The sequence below is a fragment of the Acomys russatus genome, chromosome 22 (assembly GCF_903995435.1).
Source record: "Acomys russatus chromosome 22, mAcoRus1.1, whole genome shotgun sequence".
NCBI lineage: Eukaryota > Metazoa > Chordata > Mammalia > Rodentia > Muridae > Acomys > Acomys russatus.
The window spans coordinates 10435250-10459081 of NC_067158.1; the positions used below are offsets into that span (position 1 = coordinate 10435250).

General features: G+C 46.6%; 1 protein-coding gene across 1 annotated transcript; it reads left to right on the top strand.

Annotated features, from left to right (window-relative positions):
* The first annotated feature begins 10 nt into the window (after nt 1-10).
* On the top strand, nt 11-22633 carry Sf3a1 (splicing factor 3a subunit 1). The gene is made up of 16 exons (XM_051165182.1): nt 11-158; nt 3266-3387; nt 9996-10203; nt 11192-11449; nt 13205-13279; nt 14088-14238; nt 15297-15490; nt 16290-16407; nt 16677-16862; nt 17536-17657; nt 17751-17996; nt 18978-19185; nt 19627-19781; nt 21075-21176; nt 21288-21359; nt 22009-22633. Exons 1-16 carry the CDS (start codon nt 96-98, stop codon nt 22108-22110), a joined length of 2382 nt encoding a protein of 793 aa, XP_051021139.1. The 5' UTR covers nt 11-95; the 3' UTR covers nt 22111-22633.
* The last annotated feature ends 1199 nt before the right edge of the window (nt 22634-23832 follow it).

Genomic DNA, 23832 nt, shown 5'->3' on the forward strand with positions numbered 1-23832 from the left:
GCCATTGCGTTGGACTCTCCTTGTGCGGAGCTTAACCTTGCCGCCACACCGGCTGTCGCCACCGAGGCGGGCTGGCAACCCTGAGCGTCGCAGTCATGCCGGCCGGACCCGTGCAGGCGGTGCCGCCGCCGCCGCCAGTAGCCACCGAACCCAAACAGGTACTGCGCCCCGTGCTCCCCAGCCTGCAACCCTGATACAGGCCTCGTCCCTCCCCTCCCGCGCGAGCCCTATGGCGCTCCTGCTGGGAGCTCCAGCCTCGCTGATGGAGTTGGAGAGACTGCAAGTCCCAGGAGTCAGCGCGCTGCCTTGCCTTTTGGTGTTTTTCCCCTTCCCTCCCCCCCCCCCCCCTCCCCAAAAGCTCGCTTGAACTGGATTTCTCGAACTAGCCTGGGGACTTGCAGCCTCGGCTTTACCCGAGGGCTTATTAGAATCGTGAAGCCTCCATCCTAAACCTAAGTAGGAAAGTGTATTTTGACGAAATCCCAGTGTGTTCCGTTAAAGTGCGGGAAGCATCAGGGACAGCCTGTTCACTGTCGCAGCTAGGCCTACCAGTCGCTCAGCCTTTGTTCAGTAGTCTCTAATTTTCTAGCCTGCACTATGTTTTCTTGGATTAAAAAACAGAAAACAAAAAAACAAAATAGCAAAAAACCACCAATGATGTGCTTTCCCTAACCAGAGAAGGCTTAGGGAAAGTCTTCATCGTCACAGAATGAGGCATAACCCCTGACTTAGGAGAGAGCCCGGAGTAGTGAAAAGGTAGATGTCTACACATTTTCACTGAATGTTTATTTTCTGTGGCAGTGAAAATGATAAAGTGTCAGGTTTACAGTTCTTAAGGCAGGGCATGTGACACGCATCAGTAATTCCAGCGTTTGTGAGTTTTGAGACAGGAGGCTCGTGAGTTGAATGTATATAATTTGCAGTGCAATTGAGTACAAATAAGCCATAGTTTTAATCACCATTGCTTGCTAGAATAGTGGGGGAAATAAATGCAAGGGAAGTCCACAGGAATGAGAGGTGAGCTGCTATTTTAGAAGAATAAATGGCGATGAAGATGGAGAATGAAGAATGGTGGAGAAAAAAAATTATTTACTCAACATTTATCAGGCACATACTATATACTTACCACTCTGGGTTCAGAATACAATCCCAAACATGACAGATGAGGCCCATACCTTTTCTCCAAACATTTATGTATTTGTGTGCCTGTGTGTTCTCAGTATTTTCCTTGACACTGGGGGAAAACAGACTAAAGTGATACCAAATAATTACAAAACCATCAAGGAAGGAATCAGGTGGTCAAAGGTACTTGAAGAAGTGCAGTGGGAGACATTTGCAGTTGGATAGTTTCATTTGTGTTTCAAAAACTCAGGCTTATAGTGATGTGAAGAGAGGGAAACGAGAAACAATATGGTATTCTAAAGACACTGGGAGTCTGATCTAGATTGGGGCAAGAGGGATGGGCAGGTGCTTGTCCCAGACCAGCTGGTGGCACAGGCTTCCCAGCCTAAGTAATGCCCTAGAATCCCGATTCTGCCCATGGAGCCAGGCACAAGGTTGTCCTTCCTCTATTTTGTTTGTAGTTCAGAGATAAGAATGCTTACTCAAGCTGGGCATGGTGGCACATGCCTTTAATCCCAGCACTCAGGAAGCAGAGGCAGGCAGATTGCTGTGAGTTTGAGGCCAGCCTGGTCTACAAAGTGAGTCTAGGACAGCCAAGGCTCTCTCGAAAAATCAAAAAAAAAAAAAAAAAAAAAAAAAAAAAAAAAAAAAAAAAAAAGAACGCTTACTCCAGGCTGTCATCAGGATCTGAAGAATTATAGTTAAAGTGGCTGGGGTGTGCTTTGCATTTGATGAAACTGTGTTTGTTAAGGAAACTGATGAGGCCTGAGTTCTTTCTGGCTTATGTGACCAGAAAGCCATTCATAGGTTAGAGATGAAAGTGCCCTGTAGTCTGTTGGTTTTAAAGGTTGGTGGCATTCAAGAGTTAATTGGGAGATTGATTTAGGCAGGATATTTCAGCCTAAAGTAGGGAAAGGAAGTGTAGGACACAGTTTTCGAAGGGGTCTGATTGAGGACAGTGAACACTGGGAAGAGGTCCTGATGTTGTGGTGACCTCCAGCCATAAAATTGTTTTTGTTGCTACTTCATCGCTATAGTTTTGTTACTGTTATAAATCATAACGCAAATATCCCATGTGTAGGATGGTGTTAGGCAAACTCTGAAAGGGTCATTTGATCCCAATGGGGTCACAACCCACAGGTGGAGAACCACTGGTTTAGAGGCTGGTGGTTGTTTGGTTTGCAGTGATAGGAGGTAGGAGGTACAGTACAGAAGCTAGAAGGCACCCTGAGCTGGAGTTGACGGCATTGTTTTTTTACTTGGCTAAGAATACTTGAAAGGAATGAACACCAAGTAGGAGATGAAATAGCAACTCAGGTAGTTCAGCTGCCAGGAAGAACAGGAGGAAGGCCACAGGAACATGAAGGCCGAGAGAAACCTTATTTTCCTAAGATGAGAGCCCAACTCTTAATTGAGGGAGAAACTGCTGGTGTTGAGTTACGCTGAAGCTCCACAAAACTGCACTAACAGTGGCTGTGTTTGTGGAAAGGATGTGTAGAAAATGGACAGTTAAGGCAGAATGAGTTATCAGCTGGGCTTTTTTAATTCTCTCTTTATTTTTATTTGTGCTGAGGATAGAACCCTGGACCTCATGCTCACTAACCACTTGAAACCACTGAGCTACGCTCTGGCTTTCTTTCTTACCAGGCAGTCAGCAAGTATTCTGTGTGAGACACAATAATACTAGGTTCAGGGCTAAAGAGTCCTTTTGGATTCTGGAATATTTCTTAGATTGTAGTCAACGTCCCTGAATCTGAATCACATGGATATTTGGTAAAAATGCAGATTTGGAGACTAAGGATGTAGTTCAGTGCCTTGCTTAGCATATGTAAGGCTTTGAGTTTGAACCCTAGCTCTTTAATAAATAAAAAGTGCAGATCTGATTCCACCAGACAGTCTGTTTAGAGGGGAGCCATGGAAGCTATTCTTTCCCTAGTTCTTAGGAATGGTCATAGAAATACTGGACAGTTAAGACAACTGTTTTCTTCTGTTTTTAACTGCTTCCTCAGATCCTAACCTGAGGACGTCTGCAGGACACAGACGTTAGTGGTGTCCTGGAGAAGTGCTGAGGGCTGGTGTGGGTTATGATATCCTACTCAAACCAGGTACTCGAAGACTTTACTTCCTTTTTCTGTTTTCACAGCCAAATGAAGAAGAAGCATCAACAAAGGAAGATTCCACCCCTTCCAAGCCAGTGGTTGGGATTATTTACCCTCCTCCAGAGGTCAGGAATATCGTTGACAAGACTGCCAGCTTTGTGGCCAGGTAACAGCTGCTTCTTCACAGTGGGTCAGGGAAAACTGGGCTTTTGAGTCAGCACAAGGGCAGCATGGGTTTTTTTTAGAGGCTCTGGCCGTGGCTTATTAGTTCTTCCAAAACCACAGTAGGGCAGTGAGGTGGGCAATAGCCAAGACTGTTGTCTTTGAAATACCACAGTAGTAACTACAGTGAGAGCCATACCTTCTGTATAGTCAGTCACCAAAGTTTCTGCTTCCAAAGCAAGCCTGAGGAAATTTCCTGGCAGCTTCTTTGTAACTAATGTATGTGTGCTCTGTGTTTGAGCTGCCAGCCTAAGGAAATAAAAAGCAGAGTTGGGGACTGGAGAGATGGCTCAGAGGTTAAGAGCACTATCTGCTCTTCCAGAGGCCCTGAGTTCAGTTCCCAGCACCCACATGGTGGCTCACAACCATCTATAATGTGATCTGCTGCCCTCTTCGGGCCTGCAGGTGTACATGCAGGTAGAGCACTGTATACAGAATAAAAAAATAAATCTTTAAAAAAAAAAAGGCAGAGTTGATGTTGTAGAAGGACTCCTCTCCATAGAGCCTCACGTGGTCGTTTACAGACGCGAACAGCTGGTAGGCCTGAGCCACACTCAGTTAGCGATCTTCCCAGGCAGCGTGAGAATTGGTCAGGGTCCATATACTCCTAAATCTTTAGATGAATCTTCCTGACTCCAAAAGTCAACACACCCCCTGGCTCAGGGTGTTTATAGACTATCCTTTTGGCAACCAGCAGCTATATCCAGCTGCAGTTGTTTTGTTTGTCCTTAGAATCTTTTTTTTTTTTTTTTTTTTTTTTTTTTAATCCTATTGCCACACTTTTAAAAATGAGACAATTTCTCAATCAGTCTCAACTTCTGGCTTTTCTGGAACTAGACTGCTTCTTACATGGCAGTGCTCCTTGGCCCTGAATAGCGTCCAGGAGCATGTGCTGTCCAGGACCCACACTTTGACAGTCACTCCCCTGAGGCAGCAACCCTACCAGCTTGTTTCATTTAGTAGATGTTTCTTTCCCAACTTTTTTTTTTTAATTGAAAAATAAAATAATTCATATTACATCTCAATTGCTATCCCATCCCGTGCATCCTCCCATTCCTCCCTCCCTCCCACTTTCACCTCATTCCCCTTCCCTATGACTGTGACTGAGGGGGACCTTCTCCCCTTGAATATGATGCTAGGGTATCAGGTTTCTTCTTGGTAGTCTGCTATCCTTCCTCTGAGTGCCATTGGGCCTCCCCATCAAGGGGGACATGGCCAAATATGGGGCACCAGAGTTCATGTAAAAGTCAGTCCCCAGTCTCCACTTAACTTTGAAGAATGTCCAGTCCCTTGGCTAGATCTGGGTAGGGGTTTGATGATGACTGCACATATTGTCCTTGGTTGGTGCCATAGATTGAGCAGAACCCCTGGGCCCAGATCTGCCCATCATAGTGTTCTTCTTGTAGGTTTCTAGGACCTTCTGAGTTGATCTATTTCCCTATCTCCTATATTTCTCTCACCTTAGGATGTCCTTACCTCTATCCCACTTTCCTGGTAAGTGAAGGCTTTCATGAGGCATGCCCCTCTTTCCCAACTTCTTAATAAAGTGAAGCATCAAAAGAGATTCTGACTGCTATCGTGTCCACTCCATGAGAGTTCATATCTCTTTAAGGGCTTTAATTAACTTGATCTTCACTTAAAAGCTGCCTTGAGATAGAACATTGAGTCGTGTGAATGGGCTTATGTTTCATAGCAACCCTAACGCCTTCCCCTTTGTCCTGTGATGTTGACAATTGGGGAAAGGATGTTGCATAAGGAATAAGTGAGCTCTTACTGTCAGGACAGTTTCCCCCGGCTGTTGTCACCCTTCCTGCTGCCTTCTGGCCTTGGCATCCTTCTTTAGATATGGCAGTACCAACAGAAGTGCTATCATGTCTTGATTTTCTTTGCATGCTAAGTTGTAAACATTTCCTACAGTACTTCACCATGCCTTCCATGGAGAGGATGCGGGGTCTTAAGGCTATGTGTTTTCTTCTCAGGTTGTTTCTACTGGTCAGCGAAGCTGTAAGAGGAGTCTGAACATTGTCTTTCCTCTTAGATGCTTCCCTAGAAGAAAATTCTATGTGAAACATTAATGGCTAAGAGAGCATTAAGAAAAAAGATTCTAGGGGCTGGGGAGGCGGCTCAGTTCAGTAAAACACCTGTCACAAAAGTATGAGAGCCTAAGTCTGGATTCTCCGCCCCCATGTGAAAGCATGAGTCAGCGTTAGCCAACATCTGGTAACTCGGAACTGAGGCTAGAGACAGATAGGTAGATCTTCAGAGCTCACTGGCCAGGTGCTCTAGCAAATGGGTGTGTGTTAGATTCAGTGAGAGGCCTTTGTCCTTTTCCTTAAAACTAAGGTGGAGCCAGGGTATTGACGCGGGGGCAGGTCAGTCTCAGAGGTTCAGGCCAGCCAGGGATGCATAGACTCTATCTAAATTACATACGTAGATAAATGTATGCAGTGGGGAATGATTGAGGAAGACAACTGTGGAGCCTCTGGCCTCCACAGGCATATGTGCACACAACTGTGCTTAGAAACATCTTAAGCAGTTTCCCAGGTAGCCTTTTGATAATTGTGTCATCCTCTACTGCCACAGACAAAAAACCAGAACTAACCAAGTTCTCTAAAAATTGAATACTCATTAGTGGACATACTGATACACACCGGTAATCTCACCGCTAGAAAGGAACACTGAAAGGTAGAGACTAGCTTGGCTACACAGTGAGCTCTATTTCAAAAAAGGGAAATGGGAGCTGGAGAAATGACTTAGTACAAGTTAATACTACCACCACTTTCTGCTCCTTCAGAGGACTTGAGTTTGGCTTTCAGCATCTATGTCAAGCAGCTCAACCAAAGAATTTGAATACCTATATACACACACAGACAGAGTAAAGTTGTTATTGTTCTAGAAAAGGAAAACAAAGTGGATTAGAGCCAGTCATGGCATTCTTTCAAGTCTCATAAAATATGTGAGACAGAGGCAGGTGTATCTCTGTGAGTTCAAGGCCAGTCTGGTCTATAATGTGAGTTTTAGGTCAAGTAAGGCCAAGACCTTGTCTTAAAAATACATAGAAATAAATAAGTGTGTTGGTTGTATAACTTATTGATGGAGTGAGTGTATGTCTCACTACAGAATATGAAATCCATCTCTAGTAACCCCACAGTGTTTCTAGATGAGTTTTGACCATGGCTATCATTTTGTAGGCATTCTAAAACCTGAACTTGGGGCTGGAGAGATGGCTAAGTGGTTAAGAGCACTGACTGCTCTTCCAGAGTTCCTGAGTTCAATTCCCAGCAACCACATGGTGGCTCACAACCATCTATAATGTGATCTTATCATACTGTGTACATAACAAATAAATATTTGAAAAAATAAAAAAATAAAAAATAAAACCTGAACTTGAGATGGCTCAGTGGGTAGTACTTGCTACACAGGCATTAGGACCTGAATTTGGATCTCTAGCATCCACATAAAAGCATGGTGTGTGTGTGTTGGGGGCGATTGTTAACTCCAGCCCTGTTGAGTAAAGATAGGCAAATCCTTGCAGCTCACTGGCTGGCCAGCCTGCCTAAGGTAATGGTGAGCTCGATGCTCAGTGCAAGACCCTATCTCAAAAAGGTTGAAAATAATAGAGGAGGCCTACCCAGTATTGACTTCTGGTTTCCATGTGAGCATTTGTGCACACGCACATACACACACATAGCCAAATTGTAAATAAAATCAAAACTTGCTTTTGTATGCTTCACAATGAAGGGACCAGTCAAGATCTTGCTCTGGGAAAGAGCTCGTATTCAGGTCTCTCTGCTAGGCCATAGACTCAGGACCAGATGGTGGGTATCTGCAGCCAAGTCTGACTGACTAAAAGGAACTTTTTTCTCTGTAGATTAGTCTTCTCATTTTTGCATTTTTCCTGTCAAAAAACTAAATTGAAAATTACCTTCAAAAAGCCCCTCCACGGGCTAGAGAGATGGCTCAGTGGCTAAGAGCACCACCTGCTCTTCCAGAGGTCCTGAGTTCAATTCCTAGCCATCTATAATGTGACGATAAATTTTTTAAAAAAGCCCACCAGCTGGGCTGAGTCAGAGCTGGGCTTTTCTGTAGAAATCGTTCCTTGTGTTGGAGGATCTAGTTCTAAAATTAACAGCCAACTTGGAGCAGTGGAATTTCTTGGAATAAGAACATTTGCCTTCTCATTATCTCTTTAATTGTTCCCTGATGTAGAGGCTGTGGCTTAGGAGGCAGCACTGCAAGAGACAACCAGACCCCCTTTTCTAGAAGTCATTAGTCTCTGAGGGTATTTTCCAGGCATGGTGACCTGATGTGGCAGAACCCAAATCTGTATCCATCCTGCTTGTGTGTGTGGTGCATTATGTAGGGAGGTAGGAAAATGCTGCTTTCCAAAGCACGAGGTTCTAGCTGGATTAATGCACAGTCAAATTGAGACCTCATGGTGCTAGCCATGCTACAGGGTGTGACCAGACCTTGCTAGAGACTAGGCCTTCCACCATCTGTGCCATGAACGTCACAGATTGTTGTGGCCAATCTTAACCATAAAGTTGCCTGCATCTTGTCTTCTGCTCATGAGATTCTGAAGAATGACCTGTCTGGCACTAGTCTCTGGAGCCATGGCTTGGTGTTTTTGGGGTGCTTTGGTTTCTTTCTTTCTTTCTTTCTTTTCTTTCTTTTTTTTTTTTTTTTTTTTGTTGTTGTTGTTGTTGTTTTTGTTTTTTCACCATTTATTTATTAATTTATTCATATTACATCTCAGTTGTTATCCCATCTCTTCTAGCCTCCCATTCTTCCCTCCCTCCCACTTTCACCCTATTCCCCTCCCCTGTGACTGTGACTGAGGGGGACCTCCTCCCCCTGTATATGATCATAGGGTATAAAGTCTCTTCTTGTTAGCCTGCTATCCTTCTCCCTGAGTGCCACCGGGCCTCCCCATCAAGGGGACGTGGCCAAATATGGGGCACCAGAGTTCATGTGAAAGTCAGTCCTCTTGGAGTGCCTTTGAATGAGAGTCAGGGGAAGTCCCAGGGGCATCTCCTGATGGCCCTCTCTAGTGTGGGCTACATAGTAGTAACTGCCTCCTTTCTTTGCAGGCCACTGTATTCAAAAAATCTTGAACATCTTCTTAAATACTACTTAAGTAATTCTCCTCAATAATATTTGAAGTTACAGAGGGAAAATGGTGTTAGCCACATTATATATAGGGAAAATCAAAGTAAGGAATTCCTTGGAACCTTGCTCTATGTGAGACTAAGTAGTGAACAAGTCTTTTTGTTTTGTTTTGTTTTTTCGAGACAGGGTTTCTCTGTGTAGCCTTGACTGTCCTGGACTCACTTTGTAGACCAGGCTGGCCTTGAACTCATAGCGATCTGCCTGCCTCTGCCTCCCGAGTGCTGGGATTAAAGGTGTGCGCCACCATGCCCGGCTAGTGAACAAGTCTTTTTAAGGCTTGTGTGCCTGTTAGCTGACACAGATGCTATATGGATGATACTTGGAACTAGGAAAGTAAAGGCAGGCAAATCAGAAGTTCAAGGCTAGCTTAGCCTGGACACAGGAAACACTGTCTCAAAAAACCAAAAGCAAAAACTATGACCTCTTGTTATTATCTATGGGGACTCTAAAAATCAGGATTCCCCAAACACTTTTTTATTATCCTGGAGGATTGCATTTCTTTAGTGTGGGTATGTACCCAATGGATGTGTGCACACATACCCATGGATCAGAGTACAACTTGTGAGAGTCGGTTATGTGAAACCAGGAGATAAAACTCAGGTTGTTCATCTTGTCAGCAAGCACCTTTAACCACTCAGCCTCGACACCATGGCTTTATTCTGTATACATACAGAGTATATCAATCTTGGAGAGCCTCATAGATCTTGCAGAGCAATTTTTCCTTTGTGGGCCTCCCAGTAATAAATAAAGTTACTTTAGGCAGTATTTGGACAGGGCATTAACAGTTATAGCTGTTTGAGTTTTGGGGGGTTTGTGGAGCTGAGAACCAAATACAGGGCTTTGTGCACATTAGACACTCTACAATCGTGCCATATTCTCAGGCAGAAACAATGTTTTATTACATGGAAAAAACCAGTCACTCGGAGCTGGAGAGATGGCTCAGGGGTTAAGAGCACTGTTCTTCCAAAGGTCCTGAGTTCAATTCCCAGCAACCATACGGTGGCTCACAACCATCTACAATGAGATCTGGTGCCCTCTTCTGTCATGCAGGCACACATGCAAGCAGAATATGTATAAATAATAAATAAATTTCTTTAAAAAAAAAAAAAAAACAGTCACTCAGCTAATTGTAGATAGTACAGAGGTGGCAGAGGAGCCAAGAAATGACTGTGGTGGAAGCAGCCAGGCCCGCTTTGGCAGATGGCACTGACTGCTGGTTCCTGGATGTTCAAGGAACGTCTCTGCTATCCTGAGGGATGGATTGTTTGGTGAGTAGGTGGTGGCACAAGTGTTGAAATAGAAGGAGGTTTGGATGTGAGTAGCCACAAACGTTATGGCGTTCAGTCTTTGGTGCCTTATTTTATTTTATTTATTCATTTACAGAAATGGGCCTGAATTTGAAGCTAGGATTCGGCAGAATGAGATCAACAACCCCAAGTTTAATTTCTTAAACCCCAACGACCCTTACCATGCCTACTACCGCCACAAGGTCAGCGAGTTTAAGGAGGGGAAGGCTCAGGAACCCTCCGCTGCCATCCCCAAGGTCATGCAGCAGCAGCAGCAAGCCGCGCAACAACAGCTGCCCCAGAAGGTTTGGAGCCCAGCCCCTGTTTGTGGGTTAGGGAGGAAGCAAGAACAGTCAGGGCGGGCGGGCATAGCCAGCTCTGCTGTCCACAGTCACAACCAGCAGTGACAGAAGTAAGGTTACCCTCCTCTTCTAGAAGCACTGATGAGCCAGAGCACTTCCTGAGCACTGGTTGGTCAAGCTCCGTGCTCTGATCATGAAGAGCCCAGCAGAACACCTGTGTGACAGATGAAGCAGCTGAGGCTTGTCCAGATAGGGTTTATTGACCCAAGGGTTAGTTGTAGGGTGTGAACCTATTGGCCTGGCTGAGCTGGAGGAGGTGATGTGGCATTGTGCCGTTCCTTCTCTGCTGTTTGGGCTGCTGGGGCCTAGGAGTGTTGAAGGCAGCACTAGGGACAATCGAGAGTGTTGGTGAAGGCAGAAAGGACCAGTGCATTTTGTCAACTGTGTAGAGCTGACCTGGTCCCTTCATTTTGTACCTTTCTCAGCTTTTGTAGAAAAAGCAGCCTTTTGTTTGGCCATGGGAAATAAAAGTTGAAGTCATGTTTGAAGACCTTGCATTACAATTGCTGCTTATAGGGCCGTAGGCTACTTAGTTTCCTCACTTATAACAAGCATTTCACAGTGCCTGTTGTACTTCCTGGTTCTCTGGGAAGTCATCCACGTACTTTATGTGGCAGGATTCACTGCACGCACATGGGCTTTATTGTATTTCCAGCCTCTTAGCTCAGATTTTACAGCCTATTTTCTACATACTTTTTTTTTTTTTTTTTGCCTCTTTAGGCCTTTGATTTCAGGACAGGAGCGAAGGTGTAGACTGTCTCGTTTGAAGCAGATTAGGGAGTTGAGACACAGTTGGATGAGATGCTGCTGATGCCAGTCTTCTCAGCAAGGCTCAGTGATGCTCACAGTTAATAAAGCATTGGAGTCTGGCCATCCTGCTGCGGAGTTAGCTTACTCCTGCTCTGTTCTTGTTCTATGCTTTCTGTCTTAGGTCCAAGCCCAGGTGATCCAAGAGACCATAGTACCGAAGGAGCCCCCTCCTGAGTTTGAGTTCATCGCTGATCCCCCCTCCATCTCAGCTTTTGACCTGGACGTAGTGAAGCTGACGGCTCAGTTTGTGGCCAGGAATGGGCGCCAGTTTCTGACCCAGCTGATGCAGAAAGAGCAGCGCAACTACCAGTTTGACTTCCTCCGCCCACAGCACAGCCTCTTCAACTACTTCACAAAGCTGGTGGAGCAGTACACCAAGGTGCTGGGTGGGGGTGGGGCACTATGTCACCAGTCTGTCAGCAAGACTCTTGTTGTGGACCTCTGGGAAAGTATGGATCCCAGCTTAATGTAAAGTCTTGATATGAAAAAAGTGTGTGTGTGTGTGTGTCTGTCTGTCTGTGTGTGTAATGTACATGGTTTTTGTGTCTTGCTGTGGAACAAACTTGGGGTCAGAAGACAGCTTTCACTTCTCTTCTTCCACTGAGGATCAAACTCAGAACAGACTTGCACAGCAAGTGCTTTCATCTGAAGAGTCATCTCACTGGCTCTAAATCTTGATTTTTATTGTTACATTTTGTTGTTTGTTTTTCTGAGACAAGGTTTCTCTGTCGTGGAAACTCACTCTGTAGACCAGGCTGGCCTCGAATTCCACCTGCCCCTGCCTCCCAAGTGCTGGAATTTAAGGTGTGCACCACCATGCCCGGCTTGTTTCCCTAACTTTCACAAGCAGAAACAGGCTAAGAGAGATGATTTCATGGGCTCCAGGTGTGCCAGGTGCCATGGAACTGAGACGAGGCCATCAGCACCCCTGGAACTAGAGTTACAGATGGTTGTAAGCCACCATGTGGGTGCTGGGAATTGAACCCAGTCCTCTAAAGAAGAGTCACTGCTCTTAGCTTCGTGCCATCTCTAGCCCCATTGTATTAGATCTAAGTATGGTCTAGGTTCAATGTGAACTGTTTGCATAATTAGAAGTTCTCATAGCTCCACTTTGTTACAGTTCTGTTTGTAAATTTGGATATTGGCATTGACTCATAGCTTGAAGGTAGTGGAGAAAACTGTACTGGGAGGTTGATTGTAGGGTTAGAGGTACAAGGGTGGGCAAGGGGAAATGTGCTGCTTTGTGCGTGGAGACAGTTGGAATGCTGTTAGAATAAAGGCAGTCAGTGTTCCAGTGTTCTTTCCTTGGTAGATGCACATTGGACATTATTTGGGCTTCTAGTAACAAGAAGACAGGAATCTGTTTTGTTGTTGTTGTTTGCTTGTTTGTTTTGTTTTTCGAGACAGGGTTTCTCTGTGTAGCCTTGGCTGTCCTGGACTCCCTTTGTAGGCCAGGCTGGCCTCGAACTCACAGTGATCCACCTGCCTCTGCCTCCCGAGTGCTGGGATTAAAGGTGTGCGCCACCATGCCTGGCATTCCTGGAGTTTCTTAGTGGGGAGGAGAATACAGTGAGGTATCTGTCGGATGGAGATAGCTACTCTAAGTAAAAAGCAGGGCCTTGAAATGCTGGGAAGTAGGGGAAGAGGGAGCTTGTGTTCCAGAGCAGGACCCCAGAGGAGAACTGAATAACATATTTAAAACGATAGGAGCGCATCAGCATCAGGGAAGCAACCGCAACCTGCCAGTGGTTTGAATACTGGGAATCCTGCAAATGGCTTTCTCCAAAAAGTGCTTTCTTAGCCGGGCGTAGTGGCACACACCATTAATCCCAGCACTCGGGAGGCAGAGGCAGGTGGATCGCTGTGAGTTCAAGACCAGCCTGGTCTGCAAAGTGAGTCCAGGATAGCAAGCGCTACACAGAGAAACTCTGTCTCAAGAAAACAAAACAACAACAAAAAAGTGCTTTCTTAAGTGGTAGTGAAGGAAATGCAAGGTCTAGTTATTAAATAACTTGCCCGACGTCCCACAGGTAGTGCAGGAATCCATCTTTTATGTCCTGTGATGGACCCGACAAGGCTGTCTTTCTTTGTCTTATACTGTGATACACTGACAGTTGCTCTAATTCTCTTTCAGATCTTGATTCCCCCCAAAGGCTTATTTACGAAGCTCAAGAAAGAGGCTGAAAATCCTCGAGAAGTTTTGGACCAGGTAAACACAAGATTTCCTATTACCAGGAACCAATGAAACAGGTTCCTTGAAAGGAACCTTTTCAACGAGATCCCTCTCCTATTTATGTCACCTTTTTTGTATGACATACTGAGTTTATATGAGTTGTTTATACAACCATGGGATGAGCCATTTACTGGAGTGTGGCCAATTTATCAGACTACCCCAGAAAATGACACCCTTACCTAAGCCATCCTTAATTGCCAGTAGTCGCTAATGGAGGGGTGCCCCTCCTCCATTGTGGTGAACCTCTGGTGGGTCCAGTAGTGTGAGGTAACCACAGCTGTAATGAGTTCATGAGTGCAGTGGTGTCATCATGCCCAGAAGATGCCTTTTGCTGCACATCTCGCCATCTTCTGGTTCTTATGTTCTTCTTACTCCTTCTAGAAATGTTCTCTGAGCTTTGGAAGGGGTGATATAAAGGTCCCCTTTAGGACGGAGCATACCATGTCGTGTGTCCACGGCATGAGTCTACATTAACTACCACAGGCATAATAAGTTTCTCTCCTAAGAACTCATCATGATATGAACTTTCAACACTTTAACAACATGACCATCTAGCCCAAAAAATAAAGGCCGTCCTAGGGCCTATGATACTTGTAGCCACTAACTCTTGAGAAGATTTTCAGTACCAGTGGAGTTACTAGGTTTTTATGCACATTTACTACAAGAAAGTTTGCTGCTTTGAGCACAGAGCCCTTTGCCACCTCTGGTAAAAGTTTCCCATGTGATATGAAGAACATGCCCTGAAGCCTCATTGGAGGAACCTTGCTATTTCCTGTCTCCATAGGTATGTTACCGAGTAGAATGGGCCAAGTTTCAGGAACGTGAGAGGAAGAAGGAGGAAGAAGAGAAAGAAAAGGAGCGAGTGGCCTATGCTCAGATTGACTGGCATGATTTCGTGGTGGTGGAAACAGTGGATTTTCAACCCAATGAGCAAGGTAGGACTGGGAAGATAAGTGCCTACGGGTGGGAGCCAGGAAGCCTGACGTTCCCAAGGGACATTGGAATCAGGTTCCCTCTGTTCTAGAAGGCTTAATTTGCTCAAGTTGAATGTAATTCAACAGCTGGTTACTGTGTTAGACTCTGATGTCCTTTGCAGATAATGAAATCAGACAGCCTTTGGGGAGCTCAGAGGCAGGATAAGGAACACCTTTTCTTTTTTTATTTTTATTTATTATTTATTTATTTTTGTTTTTTGAGACAGAGTTTCTCAGTGTAGCCTTGGCTGTCCTGGACTCGCTTTTGTAGACCAGGCTGGCCTCAAACAGTGATCCACCTGCCTCTGCCTTCCAAGTGCTGGGATTAAAAGTGTGCGCCACTATGCCCCGCTGAAACACCTTTTCTTTTTTCCTTTTTTTGAGACAGCTGACATTAATCAGCGTTTTCTAGAGGAACAGAACTGATCAAGTGAATCTAGATGTATAAAACGGAGATTTAGTGCCAGGCATGGTGGCGCACACCTTTAATCTCAGCACTCAGGAGGCAGAGGCTGTGAGTTCGAGGCCAGACTGGTCTACTAAGTGACTTTCAGGCTATGATCTAGCTAGTCCAACAGTGGCCAGCCTCCCAGGTGGCTGGGGTCTCAGCTGGTCTTCAGTCTCATTGGGAAAGAATGCCTCAGCAGCAGGATAAGCAAACTTTCCAAGCAAACTACAAAATGAGAGGCAAGCAGGCAAAAAGCAAACACTCCCTTCTTCCTTGCTCTTTTATAAATAGGTGTGGCCCAGGTTTAGGATAGGTCTTCCCACCTACAATGACCCAGTCAAAATCCCTCATGGGTCCAGCTGCTTGGTTTTTAGTTAATCCCAGACGTAGTGAAGTTGGCAACCAAGAATAGCCATCACAGTGTCTTTATGTAGCCCTGGCTCCTCTAGAACCAGGTGGCTACAAACACACAGGAAATCCAGTTGCCTCAGCCTTCCAAGTGTTGGAATCAAAGGTGTTTTACTCTAGCACACTCAACTCAGTGTTTTTGACCTGGGGTTACTCCTTTTAGGGAATTTTCCACCCCCAACAACACCAGAGGAACTGGGAGCCCGAATCCTCATTCAGGAGCGCTATGAGAAATTTGGGGAAAGTGAGGAGGTGGAGATGGAGGTTGAGTCTGATGAGGAAGACGAGAAGCAGGAGAAGACTGAGGAGACTCCTTCCCAGCTGGACCAGGACACTCAAGTACAGGACATGGATGAGGTACATTGCCAGGTGGTTCTAGCCAGGAGGTTGGCTGGTGCTCTGCTAGTCCAAAGTTCTGCTCCTTATGGGACTCAGAAGGGTGGGAGCCCCAGATAAGGCAGCACAACACAAAGACCAGTTCATAGGAAGGATCTGGAAGCCGTGCTGGCCTTGTGTAGTCTGTGGTATTCCCTTTGGCTCAGCGTCCCTGGTCCCAACCCTCCACCAGCCCTGCTAGGGAACCATATCACCCTGTGCTTTGATGCCTTTCTAGCACTTAGGCCTAAAAGACCACTAGTTCCCAAGCTTGTCTAAATGTAGCCCACACATCCTTTCAGACATTTCTAACCCCTTCCAGCACAGCCCTCATGTAGGCACAGGACCCTGAGCCAAGCTGCTCTCCCCTCTCAAAAGAATTTCTGTACAGCTTGAGAAGAAAGGGCCCTAGTGTCTGTGGGAATTGACTTTTTCTCTCCCTCCCAGCATTGCTCTGGGAGCAGCTACCATTAAGCGCTGACTTGGCCCCTGTATTCCTCCCCTGCATGTTAAGTGCCCTTGGCCTCTTGGGACTGCCTGGTGCCAGCCACTGGAAATGCCTGGAGGAGTGCTAACACCATGGTCCCTGATGCTCCCATTCATACTGTGAGGAAGCAGCTTGGCCTGCTGCCGGCTGACCTCAGCTACCCCGGGAGGCTTAGCACATGGATGCTGGCTGGCAGGGGCCAAGGCTCCTTGCCAGCCAAAGAGCTGCCTTAGTCTTGAGCTTTGGGGAAGTGGCCTTTCATCTCCTGAGTTGTGCCACTGCATTGCTCTTCAGGGTTCAGATGATGAAGAAGAAGGACAGAAAGTGCCTCCACCCCCAGAAACACCCATGCCTCCGCCTCTGCCCCCAACTCCAGACCAAGTCATTGTGCGAAAGGACTATGATCCCAAAGGTAAGGCCTCCCTCCCAGTCCTTGTGCTGCTAAAGAAAGTCCTGGATGGTCTTCTGTATTCTTCAGATGGCTGCTCTAGAAGGCCTTGAGGTAGCCCTTACGCTACAGGCCTCAGGGTGGGAAGCACAATGGAGTCATCTCCAGTTTTGGGCCCCTGGTGTAAGGCTGGCACTGACGGATATTTTCAGTATGATGTCTGAACACACCACTTTGTTAACCTCGGCTACCGTCCAGTATTCTCTCTCACTTAAACATCTGTTTCTTCTTAGCTTCCAAGCCCCTTCCTCCAGCTCCTGCTCCTGATGAATATCTTGTATCCCCCATCACTGGGGAAAAGATTCCTGCCAGCAAAATGCAAGAACACATGCGCATTGGGCTTCTTGACCCCCGCTGGCTGGAGCAGCGGGATCGCTCCATCCGAGAGAAACAGAGTGATGATGAGGTTTATGCACCAGGTGAGATGGAAGTTCCAGCCCATACATAGCTTGCTTTATGCAGATACCGAATGGTTGAAGCCAGTGAGAGTTTGGGAGTTAGATGCAGCCTATGATACTGCAAAAGAAATGTGTATTTTCCAGGACACTGTAGAGGAATCCTCCAAAGGCTGGCTCTGACAGATGTGCCATTCCTGTTGATATCCTATAGCAAGACCTGGCAGTAGCTGGGGGTCCTTACTCCTTTGCTCTCTTGACTTGTGATTGATTTCTCTCTCTCTGAGTGCCACTCACTGGTCTTACTGCCAAGTGTAAAGCGGCAGGACAGGGCTGGGCAGCACTCGGGAGGCAGAGGCAGGTGGTTCTCTGAGTTCAAGGCCAGCCTAGTCTACATAAAGAATGCCAGGACAGCCAGAACTATATAGAGAGTCCCTGCCTTTAAAAAAGAGAGCAAGAGGAGGGGTTGCCAAGGGCTAGGGACTGTGTCTTTGGTCCTGTTAATAGGAGTTGGACAAGCACCAGGTCTTTAGGCTTAATGCTACTTTGGCAACCCTCCCCAGACTTACAGGATGAGTGACATTTGGGGCTGACGCCTGTGCTGTCAATCCAGCCTCCACTCTACATCCCCAAAAGCTACTGAATTTTCAGAAGGGCACCAGGTTTAGCTTTCTTTACTCCATTTTGTTGTGTACAGGTTTGGATATTGAGAGCAGCTTAAAGCAGTTGGCTGAGCGACGTACTGACATCTTTGGGGTAGAGGAAACAGCCATCGGTAAGAAGATTGGTGAAGAGGAGATCCAGAAGCCGGAGGAAAAGGTGCAAGTCTAGTGACTGCTAGGGCCTACTTTGCCCTCTGTCTCCAGGTGCTCTAGGAGTCCTGACAAGCTGTATCTTTGCTGTCCTATGCAGGTCACTTGGGATGGCCATTCAGGCAGCATGGCCCGGACCCAGCAAGCTGCCCAGGCCAACATCACACTCCAGGAGCAGATTGAGGCCATCCATAAGGCCAAGGGCCTGGTACCAGAAGATGACACTAAGGAGAAGATTGGCCCTAGCAAGCCCAATGAAATTCCCCAGCAGCCACCGCCTCCATCTTCAGCCACCAACATCCCCAGCTCAGCTCCCCCCATCACATCAGTGCCCCGACCCCCTGCGGTGAGTTGGAAGCCATCCTGTTACCAATTGTTTTTTTTATTTTGGTCCTTGGGGAGGGGGGTAGTGGGGAGGTGGGTATGGGGGTGGGTGGGTGTGATGTCCTGTGTGAGAAGGGCAACTGTTTTAGAGCACAGCCTAAAGGCTAGTGGGTCGGGCTGAAAGAGAAAGGATCAAGTTGAAAGTGGAAACTTCTAGCCTGGTCTTTTACTACAGAGGAGAATCGGATCAGGAGTGAGCTGAGTCACAAATGGGGGAAGCAGATTTGAAGTGGCGAAGGGCTGTGGGCTTAATGGGTCTTTGAGAACTGATGGTCTGTGTCTGGGAGATCAGGTCAAGGTCAACCTCTTTAATGGTACTGTCTGCTATGAGGAGCTGGTTGAATCTGAACCACCAAGCCCCAAGTGGAACTCTCAGCAGCAAGTTTCTATCATGGGCCTTATGTAAGACTTCAGTCTCTGTTAAGCAGACTCTAAGTTGTCTAACCCCCGTTCTGAGTGGCCAGTTGGTGTGCCCTTGAAGCTGAGCCTTTAAAATCGTGTGGACTTTCTGTGCCTGCCCCAGCTCTGAATAATGCCACAGAGACTTACAAATTTATTTATAATAGCTTTTAGCCTTCACTTACTCTTGTTCCCAACTAGCTTGTATAGCTTGTTACCTCTCCTTGATTTCATACATCTGACTTCCTCTGAGTCTTTTCCAGACTTACTATCTGCCTTAAGTCCTGCCTATTCTCTTCTGCTTAGCTATAGAGGCTTGTTATCTCTTTACTCAGCCAGTCAGAAGGTGATGGAGAACAATGTTTACAAAATACCGAGGCAGGACTTCATAAAAATGACAGTACTGAGCTCTGGCCTCTACTCAACTCTTTGGGTACAGAAATCAGCATTTGAATAATACAAGGACAATCTTTACATAGCCTTAAAAAGACCACCCCAACAAGTCTTGGTGTCCTGTGACTTAGGGTTCTCCTCCCACCCTCAGATGCCACCTCCAGTTCGTACCACTGTTGTACCTGCTGTACCTGTCATGCCTCGGCCACCCATGGCATCTGTGGTCCGGCTGCCCCCAGGCTCAGTGATTGCCCCCATGCCACCCATCATCCATGCACCCAGGATCAACGTGGTACCTATGCCTCCTGCAGCACCTCCCATCATGGCACCCCGCCCACCTCCCATGATTGTGCCAACAGGTGAGTCTGTAGTGTTGCTTTCCCATCTGTTGGGTCAGTCCACAGAGCCATGGCTGGTGTTAATGACAACTGTTGCCACTAGGTCTCTATGCCAGAGGAAATTGAAACTGGGAATGAGAGCCACAGTTCTTAGGGGAGACAAGGGACTGAGGTGACATAGCTAATATGTCTACATTTGGTGGTCAGGGCCTTGACAGGCTCAGCCTGTCAGCCTGACAGATGACTATTGTCTCTGCTCTGCCTCTGGTTCCCTGCTGCCTAATCTGGGAAGCCTCCCAAGGCACCCTGCCAGGTACTGAGTGCCAGACTCATCAAGGCATGGCACTTCACACTTCTAAGGAGCAAAGCCTCTAGAATCTCCTATCAGCATCTTCCTAGTCCTGCTTCCTGGGCCTCTGCAACCTTCTGTCCTCATTGGGCAGCTATACCATATCTTTGCAGCCTTTGTGCCTGCTCCACCTGTGGCTCCAGTACCAGCCCCAGCTCCAATGCCTCCTGTACACCCCCCACCTCCTATGGAAGATGAGCCTCCATCCAAGAAACTAAAGACTGAGGACAGCCTCATGCCTGAGGAAGAGTTCCTGCGCAGGAACAAGGTCTGTGACCCAGAATGCTGCCTGTGCTGCTCTGGAGTATCTGGCAGTAGCATGTGTTGCCCAGGCCCCAGCTATGTTCCACTTTCATGCTGTTATCTTCTGGGATGTAGGTCAGCCATAAGAAGCTTCTAGGTATGTGAATAATGTGAGGCCAACAGCTGGGGGAACAGAAGGTGCTAGTGGTGGTGGTTCTGGTAGTGTGGACTCTTCTAGAAGCCAGTGTGGAAATGCAGCTGCTGAGACAGTATCACCTGAGTGACGTGACAAGACCACTAAACCAGCTGCAGGAAGCTCTTAAATTCAGAACACACACACACACACACACACACACACACACACACACACACACACCCCAGCCCTGGGAGGGCTGCCTGTTAGGGTAGGATTCTGCTGGTGTTCTGGAACAAGGATCACCTTGGCACTGCTGGTCTCTAGGAAAGCTGTTAGGCTTCAGTGAGACTACAGAAACAGTCCCAGCTCCCACTAGAGTTGCCCCGTAAAATTGACAAAATGTTTTTTCCTAAGACTAGTGCCTATTTCTTGAGCACCTACCAAAGGTTCAGATTATTCTCTGTTTAGTGTTTCCAGCAGCCAGTTTCACAGGCAAGTAGCATTGAGCTTTGATGCCTTGTCTGCTGAGTTGTGAACCCAGTACTTCACAGACCACATTCTTTTAGGTTTGTTTTGTTTTTGTTTTTGTTTTTTTCAAGACAGGGTTTCTCTGTGTAGCCTTGGGTGTCCCAGACTCACTTTGTGGACCAGGCTGGCCTCAAACTCACAGAGATCCACCTGCCTCTGCCTCCCAAGTGCTGGGATTAAAGGTGTGCACCACCATGCCTGGCTCCAGACCACATTCCTTTTTTTTTTTTTTTAAGATTTTATTTATTTATCATAGGTACACAGTGTTTTGCCTGTATACCAGAAAAGGGCACCAGATCTCATTATAGATGGTTGTGAGCCACCATGTGGTTGCTGGGGATTGAACTTTGGAAGAGCAGGCAGTGCTCTTAACTTCTTGAGCCATCTCTCCAGCCCCCCAGACCACATTCTTTACCCTAGTAACTGGCCCACGGAGTAGGAGGTTTGAGACTACCCTGGGTTAGCCCTAACCCCTAAGCCTGTCTAGAAACAAAAAATAAAAAGAAGTGAAGCCTTGTGTAGTGTCACAAGGGCATCAGTAGTAAATGGGCTAGAGGGGCAGAAGCCATTGTTTGCATGGGTCCACTGGATAGCAGAGCACAGTTCCTGGTTGGCTGGAGGCTCTCCAGGCATAACGAGCACCCCATTTTGCAGGGTCCAGTATCCATCAAAGTGCAGGTACCCAACATGCAGGATAAGACGGAATGGAAGCTGAATGGGCAGGGCCTGGTCTTCACTCTCCCGCTCACAGACCAGGTATGTGTTACCACCTCCCATTGGTATAGGTACTTGGGAGCCAACGGGGTAAGTCATCTTTTTCCAGCTGGTCTTAGCAAGAGGATGAATGACCTTTCTTTAATCCCACAGGTCTCTGTCATCAAAGTGAAGATTCATGAAGCCACAGGCATGCCTGCAGGGAAACAGAAACTACAGTATGAAGTAAGCCAGGGTAACCCCAGTCCTACCTTTAGGTTCCAACTTCTCTGCCATCCCAGAAACACTCTGTCACAAAGTAGGATAGAGAGAGAGAGACCTGGGTGTGTCCATGTGAGTCCTTCCTAAAAATGATGAGCTGGAATGCTAGGGCAGGTGAACGTGATAGTGCTGGATTCTGACAGCCAGCTAATGCAAGGTCAAAAAATACTGTCTCAGTACCTGGAGCTAGTGGAGACCAGCCCAGTGATGTGGGCTTAGGCTGGCTGGCTGTATGTGTAAGTGCAAAGGGGGAATCTTGCAGATGTTGTGGGCCCTCAGCTCCTCCTCTCTAAAATGAGGGTATTGAATGAGGTAATCACTAAAGGTCTTATGGCCCGAGAAGTCACTGTTCCTTGGAGTTGGTCACGAGTGGTGTCTTGGAGAGTTGAAAACTGAATCAGATGTTGGCAAAGGTTCCTTACTTGGAAAGAAGGAAGGAAGCAAGGAAGGAAAAAGTGTTTTAGAAGAAACCAAAGTTCCATAATCCACTCACCTCCCTCCTGACTTTGCCTTAAGCTTCCATATTGGTGAAGTCTAGAATATTAACAGCAGGCTACGTTGATATAGTTGAAAAGACAGGTGCCGCATACTAAGACATTGTTTTGTCTTCCAGGGCATCTTCATCAAGGATTCCAACTCCCTGGCTTACTACAACATGGCTAGTGGTGCTGTCATCCATTTGGCCCTCAAGGAGAGAGGCGGCAGGAAGAAGTAACGAGAGAAACCTACAGTTGGGCCCCTGCCATTGTACCTCTTCTTTTTACCCCACAGTTCTAGACACTTTCTCTGGGGCCTCAGGCACAGCCTGTGCATTTGTTTCCCTCTTTATCAATTTGGAAATTCACCTTGTCCTTAGGAGAGTTGTTGCCCACTATCTATCCCTGATAGTGGGTAAGAATAGCAGAGAGTTCTGAGCCAGTCCTGAGTGATTCTCTTGTTTAGATTCTGCATTGGAGGCCCTTCAGGAGGCTCCTTTGGAATTGAAGACCCAGCGCTATCCTACAGGACAGTTTCATAATGCCAAGTGACACTTGGCTGATAAGAGTGTGGTTACTGTCATGCGTCATTTTGTATCATGCTTTGATCTCTAATAAACCTCTTGAAGCCAGGCATGGTACATGCATGCACTGGGACTTGGGCAGTGCAGGCAGGAGAATGAGATGTTCAGTTAACCTCAGCTGTACAGCTTGAGGCCAGCCTGGGCTGTGTGAGGAACCGTGTTTAATATATATATATATATCGCGCATGCCTTTAATACCAGCGCTGGGGAGGCAAAGGCAGGTGGATTGCTGTGAGTTTGTGGCCAGACTGGCTCAGCCAAGGCTACACAGAGAAACCCTATCTTGAAAAACAAAAAAAATAAAAATGAAAACATTTTTAAAAAATTGAAAACAAAGCACCTCTTGGACCTTCTTGGAAGCAATTTCATAAGATCTGTCTCTTGGCCAACTGTGCACTGCACAGTGCTGTGGAGCTCTGAGGTCTCAGCAGTCTTGGTGTTGATATATAAATTTTTGCTGCTGTCATGTCTTTCAAGTATTCTAAAAAGCATTATGGGCTGGGGAGGTGGCTCTGTGAATAAAGTGTTTATGGTACAAGACTCCTTGTATAAGCCACTGGAACAAGCCACTGGAACCTCTGTGCACAAGGAGATTGTAGAGAGTCAAAATCATCCGAAGCAGACTAGTGACCAAGAAAGACCTCTAAAACCAGGTGGAAGGCAAGAGCTGACACCCACGGTTGTCTTCTGGTCTCCACATCTGCCATGACACACCATTTCACAGATGCACACATTTTTAAAGCACTGGGACCCACCAGCATGTAGTATCCCATAGAACAAGGACCGAATACATGGCGTGGTAGGCTTTTTTCAGATCTGGAATCACCCATTACCGATGTGCTTAGTGGTTTTTGGTAGGTGCTCTAGTGAGCAAAGGCTGTTCATGATGGTGTAGATAGTTGTATGAAATCCATGTGCTGATCTAAGGGCCTCATCTAGCTTATTTCTCTTTTGTTGTTTGTTTTGTTTCATTTTGGGGTTTGTTTACTTTTTGTGTTTGGAAATAGCTGGCCTGGAACTTGCTATTATCAACCAGCTGCCTTTGAACTGTACAGAGAGATCAGCCTGCTTCTGCATCCCCAAGTGCTGGGATTAAAAGCATGCGCCTGTCAGGCCTGACGCTGCTTACAAACAGCACTTGTATAGTCCTTATGTGACTATTCTTGTTTGAAGTACTGAGGCCAAGTCACATGGTTCAGTGATGAAGAGTGTGCAAAATACTGGCCTTGGTCTTGATCACTAAGTGAGGTCCAGATGTGAGTTACTATTTTTGGAATTGTGCTATTGCAGAGTCACAGGGTGCTATGGCGTGTATTCAGAGGGAGGGAGGGAGGTGAGAGCTTGATGATGAGCTGTAAACAGCTGATTTTGTTCTGA

Coding starts and splice junctions, on each gene's coding strand:
- Sf3a1 (XM_051165182.1), top strand. CDS start 96: ATGCCGGCCGGACCCGTGCAGGCGGTGCCGCCGCCGCCGCCAGTAGCC. Junction 3,388..9,995: donor ACTGCCAGCTTTGTGGCCAG/GTAACAGCTGCT, acceptor ATTCATTTACAG/AAATGGGCCTGAATTTGAAG. Junction 16,863..17,535: donor TGATGAGGTTTATGCACCAG/GTGAGATGGAAG, acceptor TGTTGTGTACAG/GTTTGGATATTGAGAGCAGC.